General features: G+C 40.6%; 1 protein-coding gene across 1 annotated transcript in view; it reads right to left on the reverse strand.

Moving 5' to 3' along the window:
- Positions 1–12,371, reverse strand: part of ERBB4 (erb-b2 receptor tyrosine kinase 4) — a 608,869-nt gene that overhangs the window by 287,672 nt on the left and 308,826 nt on the right. The window contains exon 3 of the mRNA XM_042445446.1: positions 7,822–7,956. Coding sequence (XP_042301380.1) covers positions 7,822–7,956 — 135 coding nt within the window. The remainder of the gene's footprint in view (positions 1–7,821; positions 7,957–12,371) is intronic.

Below are 12,371 nucleotides of genomic sequence, written 5' to 3' on the forward strand. Positions count from 1 at the left end.
CTGAGGATAATGGAGGAGAGGACAGATTGGGGATTTTCAGCACAGAATAAGTGTGATAGTAGAGGAACACCTTGTTAATCTAATGAATTAAGTCTCCGGGACCAGATGAACTCCTCCAAGGGTATTAAAAGAACTGGCAAATGTAATATCGGAGCCATTGGCAATAATCTTTGAAAACTCCTGGAAAAACAGGGAGATCCCAGCAGACTGGCGAGGGCAAACGTTGTCCCCATCTTCAAAAAGGGGAAAAAAGAGGCCCAACAATTATCGTCCAGTTAGTCTGACATCATACAGGAAAGATTCTGGAGCAGATCATTAAACAGAGAGTCTGTGAACTCTGAAGGCAATGCCCTAATCACAAAAAGTCAACATGGGTTTAGAGAACAAGTCATGCCAGACAAACCTAATCTCTTTCTTGATAAAATTACCAGCTTGGTAGATGAAGGGAATGCTGTGGATATAGTATATCTTGATTCAGTAAGGCCTTTGACAAGGTTTCCCATGACATTCTTGCAAACAAGCTTGTAAAATGTGGGCTGACAAAGAAACTGTTAAATGGATCTGTAATTGGTTGACGGCCGAACCCAAAGGGTGCTCAACAATGGCCCTTTTCATCCTGGAGAGAAGTGACCAGTGGGGTCCCACAGGGCTCTGTCCTGGGCCCAGTGCTATTCAACATCTTTATCAATGACCTGGATGACAGAATTGGGAGCATACTTATCAAATTTGCCATGAACCAAATTAGGGGGATAGCTAATACCCAGAGGACAGGTCAAGATCCAAATGACCTGAATAGACAGAAAGCTGGACCAAAGCTAAAAAAATGAAATTCAACATGGAGAAAGTAAGGTATTGCACTTAGGGCGGAAAAATAATGCACAGATTAGGATGGGGACACCTGGCTGAATGAAACTACGTGTGAAAGGGATCTGGAGTCCAAGTAGACCACAGTTGAACCTGAGTGAACAGTGTGATGCGGCAGCTAAAAAGGCCATGCATTTTAGGCTGCATCAATAAAGTATAGTGTCTAGATCAGAGAAGTATAGTTCACTGTATTCTGCTTGGTAGGCCCCACCTAGAATATTGTGTCCAGTTCTGGGCCCACAATTCAGAAAGGCATTGAGAAACTGGAGCGTGTCCAAGGAGGGCGACAAAAATGGTGAAGGGTCTGGAAACCATGCCCTATGAGGAACCACTTAGGGAGCTGGGGATGTTTACCTAGAGAAAAGAAGGAACAGCCAGTCGCCTAGTATTGTATTTACAGTGGCTAAATTTTGCTACATCATATGTAAAATACGCCCTCTCATGACGAGCAAACCTCGAAGGCTAATAGAAAGTGTCACTCACACAGGCCAAAAAATGGAATTATCGGAGCTAGAAACAATTGTGCTCCTAACCTTCGCTACTTTAGCCACATGTATACACACTCTATTTTATCCTTTTTTTTAATGTTTTTATTATATAAGTAGCAATGTACAAATAATATAATTACATTCTTTTTTGTATTGCTGCAATTGCATTGTGTACTATATTGCTGGTCAACGACCGAATAAAATTTTAAGTATAAGTAAGTAGTAGAGAAAAGAAGGTTAAGAGGTGATATGATAGCCCTGTTTAAATATTTGAAAGGATGTCATGTTGAAGAGGGAGCAAGCTTGTTTTCTGCTGCTCCAGAGAACAGGACCTGGAACAATGGATGCAAGCTCCAGGAAAAGAGATTCCATCTGAACATTAGGAGGAACTTCCTGACAATAAGGGCTGTTAGACAGTGGAATGCACTCCCTCGGAGGGTGATAGAGTCTCCTTCCTTGGAGGTCTTTAAACAGAGGCTGGATGGCCATCTGTCAGGGATGCTTTGATTTAGATTTCCTGCATGGCAGGGGGTTGGACTGGATGACCCTAGTGGTCTCTTCCAACTCTATGATTCTATGATTGTATGCCCAAAGAAGAGCTGGGTTTCCAGAGGTTGCTAAATTGCAATGTCCCTTTTATCTCATTGTTTGCAAAGCTGGCTAGTGGCAGCCCATCAACATCTGGAAGACTCCATCTCTGCCCTACAGATTACTGGAAAGGAGGATAGCCAAGTAATTGTAAAAGCTAATTGCCTCTCTAAATAAGTAAACAACAACAACAGCTGAGATGTCATTACTTCTACATTTCATTTGACAAGAGTAGTATAAAACACCCCAACAAATGTCTAAGGTCTGGAAACTCCTTGCCCTATGAGGAACAGTTTAGGGAGCTGGGTATATTTAGCCTGCAGAAGGGAAAGTTAAGAAGTGACATAATAGCCACGTTTAAACATTTGAATGGATGTCATATTGAGGATAGAACAAGCTTATTTTCTGCTACTCCAGAGAATAGGACCTGGAGCAATGAACTGAAGCTACAGGAATAAAGAGATTCCACCTCAACGTTAGGAAGAATTTCCTGACAGTAAGAGCTGAAACACACTGCCTTAGAGAGTAGTGGAGTCTCCTTCTTTGGAGGTTTTTAAACAGAGGCTGAATGGCCATCTGTTGGGAGTGTGTTGATTGTGTCTTCCTGCATGGCAGGGGCTTGGACTAGTTGACCTTTGTGGTCTCTTACAACTCTATGATTCTAGTTCCCAGAAAGAAATCTACCAAAAACAAACAGCAGAATTTCTAGATTTATTCCCCAGTGGAAACCAGTGTTCCTGGCACAGTTAAATACAGAAATCTGAAGAAAAACTGATATCTGCGTTATCGGATAGATAAGCAAAGATGCATATGAACTCCATCTCTGTCATATGGATGTTAAATTTCTTGAACTTTGAGAATCTCCCACATGGCTAGAAGGAGGAGATGCCAGCCTGCAAGAGATGACCCTCCATACCATCTGAACTGAGAACAAAAACAGAAAAATGCAGGCATATGACTAACATCTTCAGGTGCCCCCCCCCCCTACGGTTTGGTTTGTAACACATTGCCTGATGAAGAAGCCAATGAAGCTTCGAAAGTTTGCAACATGTATATTGTGCCTTTTGGTTGGCTCAAAAAGGCTATCACTGTTTCATGGATTTTTGATGTTACTGGATTTGCTATATGGCCAACACAGCTACCCCTGGATGTTTTCCATCTCTGTCATGTTCAGCTTATTGATCTCTCTGTTTATCCAACCATCCATCCACATTTCAGGTCACTGATGACACCTGGTTTTTCATTGCTGAGTATCCATAAGCCCCAGAGAATCCACAAAAAATGGTGTTCCTTCAGTCAGGATCCCTACAGGTTTAGCATGCTGACACTTACCGAGATGTCTCAATATTAACCACCAATCTGGGTATTCAGAAAGAGCCAAAAACAGAATGGCAGTCTCTGAGGGCAAGATTATCCAAACAGTGATATCCATTAACATTGCAGTTGCATTGATTTTCACTGAGATGTGCTAAACTACTATGAAGATCTTTTGGAAATCCAATATACCCATTAGCTTATTATAAGAACAAGTACAATGCTTACATGTACTGAGGTATTGCATCTTTCCCTTTCCTGTCTTCTATTGCTCTTTCACTGAAAGACCTATTTTTGTACATTCTCTTTGTTATACAGTGAATAAACACTGCCAAGGAGATGAGGTCATAGGCCTGAGATTGTTGTTATTTAACATGGAGAAGAAGGAGGACGTACTAGTAGTGATAGTAATAGCCTTTATACAATGGTGGAGAGTGATAAAAACATGTTAGGCACTATATTTTTCACAAAGTCAAATGTGATTATTTTAATTTGTATTGTCGGGGTTTTAGCCGATCCTGTTTTAGCTTTGTAAGCCACTGAGAGTCCTACATTGGGAGAAAGGCAGCATGTAAATGGAATGAATGAATAAGTGAATGAATGAACGAATGAATGATTCAATGAAAGAATGTAGTCCTGGTAATCATTCTGTATTGCAGCTGTTCTTGTTGTTATAGCTTGTCTGCACCACCTGAGGGGGGTGTTTCATGTTAGAGGGGTAAGATTCCAGCAGGGGGTTTCATGGCAGGTCCTACAGGGAATCTTGGAAATGTCTCATTCTCAGTGTCACCATGGATTGTGTTCAACTCAAGGGCAGCTAACAACAACAATTTAGCTCAATCTATTCTCCATTAATTATCTCTCCTCCAGAAAGCATGTATTCTTGTTAGGATGACTAACTAAGCCTACAAGCCTATACTAAGAACAATAAATGAAGACATTGATTTCCAATAAAAGCATTTATGCAAAGTTGTACTGTGTCCTATCCTGAACGTTTAAGACAAGCAATGTTTTTGAAAGGGGGATTGCCTACCTGCATAAGACCACAGTGGTGTGCCCAGTAGTTCTTCTCTTCCACATCTCAAATTTTCACAAACCAACATATAACAAAACTGTACATAACATCTTACTATTCCTCAATGCAGAGATGATTATGTATGAATGCTTTTTGAGGGAGGGCAGGGGTCTTTTCATCTTTATTTGCTATACAGCTTGCTAATTGCAGGCATTCAAAAACCTGCAACTGGCACCTGAATGAACATTTGACAAAGTTTGGAAAAATGCATATTCTATAATGGCTTTTGACGTCTCCCTTTCTTTGTCACACCAAGTTGGCCATATTATGGTGCTTCTTGCAGTGAATGGAGAAAAGGGCTGAAGTTCCCAGGCATTCTGACTACGATCATGAAGACCACAACAGCATATAGGATTCCAGTTGTCAACAAAAGTCAAAAAGATCCAGGAGAAAATATTGAGGGGAGAGTTACCAGTTGCAAATCACTAGCCGCCAAAAGGCAACCCAGCAAAGAGTGTTTAAAACATGTTTTCTTGCCATCATCACTACTTCCCTGTAGCCTCACAAGAGCCCTGATAACAACTTTCCAAATACTGATTTTTTTAAAAAAAAACTTTAATAAGCTTTTGTTTATCATACTGAAAAGATGCAAACCAAGCATAGTGTTTAACTTCCAGTTCCTTTCCCCACCACCCTTTATCCCAGTACAGCACTGTCCTGATTTGGCTGGGACTCTACCAATGAATCCTCTGGCCCACTTCTTTTAAAGCTACTGTTAAAATGGCCCAGTTTATCTTTCCTACTACCACTTTCCTTCTTTGTCTTCAAGTTTACTTCAATTACTGCAAACTGAATTCAAAGTGCAAAAGTAGTTTGCATTCAATTGACTCAGTGGAGGAGTACAGTAGTGTAAAGTTCAGAATCTTGTCATTCCCTGTAGGCTCAAGTAAAAACAACCTCAAGGACTGCATGAGGTTCTAGGACTGCTCTTTGCCTATGTGCATATTGGAGGAAGAGGTGGACCTTGAGACATTTGACCTTCCAGCTTGCTGCTAGTGGATAATCTGGCCCTGCTATTCAGCATGACTTTAACAGGATGTTGACAATGGCCCCAGACAGACAGGCCAAAATAAAGCTGCTTCTGGTCACATTGGAAGTATGATGTTTAAATGATGATTGTGCCCTAAGAGGCTGGAGGCCGCACCAAAGCTGCGCTCTAGGCCTTAGGACTGGAGCATGGCTTTGGCATCATTAAATGCATCATTTAAACAGTATACCTCCAATGTTATCCGAAGCAGCTTTATTTTGGCCTGTTTGTATGGGGCCATTGTTAGAATTAGCAACCTTTGGAAACCTATACTCACTAACTAGTTTTGCATTAGGGTGACTTCCATAATGATCTAGTTTTGCATTATGGTGATTTCCTCTTTGCTTCTCTTACCATACCCATTCTCTTCCTGTATCACTCTAATCTGCAGCTATTTTTCTTCTTCTCTATCTTTCTTCCATTACACCATAAATTTGACTATGCACAAGTATTAGTAAGTAAAGTAAAGTTCTTTTATATATTTTTAGAACCAGGGTGAGTGGGCATGGGATTGGCTGATGTTCATCTTCTGCCTTGCCAATTGATTACTCTTCTTATGAGATCCAGTACTATCTCTCACATTTACCAATAGAGATATTTTAGGCAGTGTCTTTCCTAATCCTTACTTTCTCCGATACCTTCTCTAGGCCCCTGGTGTAGATTTTGAACATGTACATGGGGCTAGGGTCCCTGGAAGAGTTTATAGGATGGGGAGCTCAATATTGACAGGCAGGTCATTTTGGCTATGTGCAGATAAGGCAGGGAGGGAGTGAAAGTGTGTGTGTGCGTATGTGTGTGTGTGTGCATGCGTGTGTGCATGCGTGTGTGCATGTTGGACTAGGGAAAGTGGGGAGGAAGCTGTGTGTGTGTCTATGAATGGATCAGTTGTTGCTCCAATAGAAATAAAAATTGTTCTGCACTCTCTTTGCTTTCAGCAGCCCATTCCAAGGCATTGCTAGAAAGTGGGGAGGAAGGTGTATGTGTGTGTGTTTGTCACTGAATGAGCTGCCATCATCAGCATTACCATATTGACCCGTATATAAGTTGACCCAGGATTCTGGGGTCAATTTTTGGGCATAAATTTCTCGACTTATAGATGAAATAATATGGTATATTTAAAAAAATATATATTTAGGCGATATATTCCTTCTATTTAATGCTTAATTGCACAATTCCAATACCACTGCCATCCTGATGCTGATGGCTGGAAGGGATTAAGATGGTGCTTGGGTGCACCTCTGCTGACCTCTACTGGTAGAAAGAAGCACTGCCATTTCATGGGTCAAGAAGGACCCTTCCATGGCAGAAGACAGTGTTTAAGGACCTCATCACATGGGCCCTGGGGAACGGGCCCAGTGCAGAACAAAAGGGAGCAGGAAGGGAGTGGGATGGAGTTGTTACACATTTTACTGCATGCTGGAATCCACCAGCACCACCGGAAGTCCCCATTCCGTTCCCTATCTGTGCCAGAGGGGCTGATTTTCTGGAACTGTTCGGAACAATTCCTGAAAATCGGCTTCTGGGGGAAGATGGGGAATAGAATGGGGACTTCCAGTGGTGCCAGCAGCTTTCCAGCATGTGCTAAAAATGGGTAGTAAACCCATTCCGCTCTTTTCCCGCCCCCTTTTATTCCGTGCTGGGCCCGTTCCCCAGCATCTGTGAGATGAGGTCCTAGGTAAATGAGAGTTGCTTCTGCCAAATCTGACTGTGGGGTGGGAAGGAAGCCCTGAAATGGGCTATGCAGTGAATGTGGAGGAGCCATCTCCAGATACAGTGGATTCCATTGTGTTCTGATCCCCAACATTGGCCCATATGCTGGCACAGGGGAATTGCCAATACACAGCACTACTGAGATGAACAGCCTGGGGAAACCAATGACTGTTCTTTCTTCCTCCACAAACCAGCACATCTGTGAATGAACCAATATATAAGCCTCACTCTGGACTGCTTTCTCTGAAATGTTTGTATAATGATATTCCATTTTGCCTCTGTCTGCTTCTAGATCCATTTATGTATTTTCTTATAACTCATATAACTCATCTTTCCAACAAATTGCCTAAGGACTTTTCTTGTTGGCAGAGATCTGTGGCACAAACATACCCCCCTCTTAATTGTGGTTAAACAGTTTATATCAGACTAACAGGAGCTTTCTCTTAAACGAAAATTTTAAACAGTGGTAACTCTGAAGTGTGTTTCACATCCTGATTTCTGTCAGGCTGCAAAGATGCCTTGGGCAATCTTCAGGAAAGGAAGCATATGGATATTGTAAATAAAATGAAATACACCTGGTAATAGATAGTGGTATTTGGATAAGCTTATTCACAATTAAACACATTCAGAAGCACAGTTGTTGACACAAATGTTACTGCTGTAGAAATATGCAGGAAAGAGAAAGCAAAAGGACATTTGAACCCAAATGACTTTTATAAAAAAGCCACACAGTGGAACACAAAGCAAATACTTACAATCTGCACTGCTGTTTTTTGGAACAACAGAGAAGTTGGAAGCCAAAGGGTTACGGACGATATCTTCCCACTGGATCGTGTCCGCATAGCAAAGAAACCTGTTCTGACCAACATACACTCCTCCATTTAAGATTTCTGTATCAATGAGAAGAAAGGAGGGGAAAACACACATTAAAACTATTTGATACACTAATAGTAAAATACAATTGTTTCAGAACAGTCCAGCAGAAGGAAGAGTGCAATCCTATGAATGCTTACAATGAATTATGTTCTACTATGCTCTATGAGTTTATTTTAAAAAGTAAAGACGTGCTGCATAATTGATCTTAATAAATCTGTTCTTCCCTGCCCTGCCATGACATTTTTGGACTGTTAATCCAAACCAATGTGTGAAATGCAGCTCTGTAGCTCTCTCATTTTCTAGCCCAGTTATTCCAATTTCTTAGGCTTTGTTAGAAAAAGCACATGGCTTTTCATGTCTCTAGGCTTTGTGTGAGTAATTACTGTAGTCCAATTTTTCTTTAGTTTGACCCTTCTCCCCATTATTTCTATAGGTGACTATAGCCTTACTGATTTATGGGTGGCAGAGTAGAAGCCAAGAATACAGTGTAATTAACATAAAACTTACTTGAACTCTCTCTCTTCCTTTCCTTCTCTATAGCTGATGCACTAGAGAACAGTATACCAAAGCACAAAGCCAAGGGGAACAGAAAAGGTGTAGTTTTTCCAAAGAGACCAGAGGAAATGTAGTTTTCCTTTAGTTCTGTGCCTTAATACACTGTTATCCAGGTCACCAGGAGGATGGACAGGGATGCAAATATTATTTTGTTCTTACAAGTCAGGAGTGAGTTTTCATTTCCATTGGGTGAGATTACACGTTTTTGTAATGGGGTTTCACATTTCTGGACATGTTATATGACAAAATTGTTTGAATCCAGGGTCTAGGTGAACAATTTTTACATTCCCTGCAATCGTAGAAACTATAGGAATCTTGTGTGTGTCGGGGGGGGGGGGGGGGTTCTTATTTGGAGCCATGCCCTCATTTTGCCCAGCCCTTGATGGCTATACTCTTGATTTTAGGGATGCTTAGGATGTCTTGATGGGAATGAAAATCAAACTAAATAAAACTGAGTTGCATTGTCCCAGTAATCCATGAAACTGACCTGAACTGATGAAGATGCATAGATGCATAGATGCATAGAAAAGGGGCCCAAAGAAACAAAACATTGAAACCATAATTCCTAATATCTATATTATACTTCAAGAAAGAAAAACATATCAGGAAAATGATGTATTTATTAAAAGTCCTATCAATCCTATAATAATTTCCTCATCTGGCTATATTAATCAGACACAGGTATTGACATTGACTTCTAGGAAACCTTTGGCTTAAAGAGCTTGGCTTTTCCACTGAAAAGGAGATTAATCTCCACCATTCCATAGATAAGCACATACGACAAAAGATTTAGATTAAGAACACAGCACTTGATCAGTCTGCTTGGCATAGATATTCTATTAATGCACACAACATCTGCTAGTGATTTTACATTGCAAGAAAGGTGGGATTTACAAGAACTTCTAGCGATTAGCAACCATTCTCATTTTTTTTATTTCCTGAAGAGAAGACTAACTTAAGCCATTATCTAAAATTACGGTTCAAAGACACGCTGAAATCTAGCCTCAAGAAAATGTTTACAAATTTATTTAAAATATCCTCTTCAATATTTGAGCACACACAAGAAGATTATCTTGTTAGGATACATGTTGATATTAAGCTTCACTTCATTGAAATGATATTGAATTTTAGGTTAACTGATTATGGTATGGACTTTAATTCAACTTATTTTGGAGGAAAGGATCTCTATTTCTCATGTTTTCATTTTCCTCATAATTTTTGCATCTGCCTCTCCCGCTTCTGAATGTGCATACATCCACAAAAGAACTCTGAACATATAATCACAGATAGCATTTGTGTAGCCTTTTCCAGATTATAATCTATGGTTTGGTTTGGAAAATATGAGCCCTTTCTTGAATAGGAGACAAGGAATAACAGCAAGAAAAAGGGTCACATCCCATCCTATACGAGCTGTTTCTGTCTCTGAGATCCCGAGAAGAGGTCCTTCTCTCAGTCTCACCACCATTGCATGCACGGTTAGTAGGGATGTAAGAGAGGGTCTTCTTGGTGGCTGCCCCTAGATTCTGTAACTTCCATCCCAGGGAGGCCAAAATGCCCCCTGCCTTGTTGGCCTTCCATTGGCAGGCTAAGGCATCTTTATTCAAACAGGGTTTTGAAGCAGAAAGTCTTTAAAGAATGGGCTGGAGGTGCTGTAATAACAACTGCTTTTAAGATCTTTTCTCTTTTTAAATTGCATTTTATTCATTTGTTGTGTGATTTGTTTTAATATTGTAACAGCTTAATTCAATGACATCATTGTATCAATGGTATCAATATGTTTCTCTATGCCTCCGACTGCTACAGTGACTAAGGATGGCATCTCTCCTCTGAATGCCTGCCTCAAGTTGGTAATGGGCTGGATAAGGGAAAACAAACTCAGGTTGAATCCAGAGAAAACAGAGGTACTTGCAATAGGAACCTTAGGTCTGGGGAAGGAACTTTGCTAATCTGTCCTAGACGGGGTCACACTTCCCCTGAAGGACAAAGTTCACAGTTTGGGAGTACTCCTGGATCTGTCTCTACAGTTGTCATCTCAAGCAGATGCGCCGGCCAGAAGTGTTTGGTACCAACTTCGGTTGATATTCCAACTGCGTCCCTACCTAGACCAAAATGACTTTGAAGCAGTGGTACATGCACTGGTAATCTCTCGTCTTGATTTCTGTAATGCGCTCTACAGGGGGTTACCCTTGTATCAAGTTCGGAAGCTTCAACTAGTACAAAATATGGCAGCCAGACTGGTCACCTGTTCTTCTAGGTTTGACCATATAACACCAATCTTAAAAGATCTGCACTGGCTGTCAGTTTGCTTTTGAGCACAATACAAGGTGTTGGTGATTACCTTTAAAGTCCTATATGGCTTGCGCCCGAGTTACTTACGGGAATGCATCTCCCTACATAATCCGCCCCACATTCTCAGAACAATGGGGAAGAGTTTGTTGGGATTAAAAACAACTAGACTAGTTTCAATTTCCCAAAGAGCTTTTACCATAGCTGCTCTTAGACTGTGGAATAGTCTCCTGGAAGAGACCTGTCTCCCTACCTCCTTGGAGACCTTCAGGAGGGAAGTTAAGACGGAGTTCTTCCAGTGAGCATACCCACACAATTTTGTATAAGACATATAGATCCACCTCCTTGAATAGGATTGCAGTATCTTTATTCCACAGTCACTTTTGATATCCTGTTTTTAATTGTTAATTTTTATGTATTTTTATTGATATGCTTGATGATGATGATGATGATGATGATGATGATGATGACCTTTAATGAAAATTCTTCTTTTTAAAATAGGTAATAGCCACTCCAAGTATCTAGGAAGTTTGGCTGCTGCTTCAGATATCAGCAATAGGATGGCAAATACATCTGGCAGTGACAGGTGCATTGGGCAGCCAGCTTTTTCTGTATAATTTCTCTCACGGTATGGAGCCAGCATAGCATAATGGTTTGAGTGTTGGATTACAACTCTGGAGACCAAAGTTCAATTCCCAACTTGGCTATGAAATTCACTGGGTGACCTTGAGAAAGTTGCACTCTCTCAGCCTCAAATGAAGGCAATGGCAAACCTCCTCTGAACAAATCTTGCCAAAAAACCAAAAAACAAAAACAAAAACATGATCTTAGAATCAATGTAAGTTTGAAATGACTTGAAGGCACACAACAGCAAATGTGTGGAGTATTTGTGGGCGTATTTTATTTGTGCACAATAGTTTCATGGCCAAGCTAGGAATTGAACTCTGGTCTCCAGAGCTGTAATCCAGAGCCATGTAGCTTATGGCAGGGGGAAAGAATGGGAAGGAATACACATTTTCAATGGCCAGCCCTCAAAGGCAGCCCATACAACTATAAATGAAAATTATCTTTTTTTTTTCATGGATTAGTATTTCATGTGCAATTCTTTGGGTTAGAGATGTGAATTAATGTGGGGAGAAGATAGAATGTAGTTAAAAATAAACAGATGGAAAAGTGACACAAACTGGAGTTGAGCCCTTCTACCCATTCCTAATGAGGATCCTGCCACTTTGCAGATGATTTAAGAAGAGCTAATATTATTAAATGCCACATTTATTTTGGAAGACGAGGGAAGTATAATAATCAGAACGAGGACCTTAGCCTTCTTTATTTCAGCCCAGTGACCATACAAAAGCTTAGGGACGCGCGTGTTTAGCATAGATAAATAGATATCTGGGGCAGCCTTGGATTAAACTATTTTAAGTACTAATTATATGGACCATTTGCTAAAAAGCAGATGAAGACTCGAAAGAAATGGCAAGGCACCAAAACATTAGTGAGTTCAAGCCAACATTTCATTCTTTAAAAAAGGGAAGTGGGGAATGCAACACCAACAAGTTCCATTATGGAAATCCATCCATCAACCTTT

The sequence above is a fragment of the Sceloporus undulatus genome, chromosome 1, assembly GCF_019175285.1.
Source record: "Sceloporus undulatus isolate JIND9_A2432 ecotype Alabama chromosome 1, SceUnd_v1.1, whole genome shotgun sequence".
NCBI lineage: Eukaryota > Metazoa > Chordata > Lepidosauria > Squamata > Phrynosomatidae > Sceloporus > Sceloporus undulatus.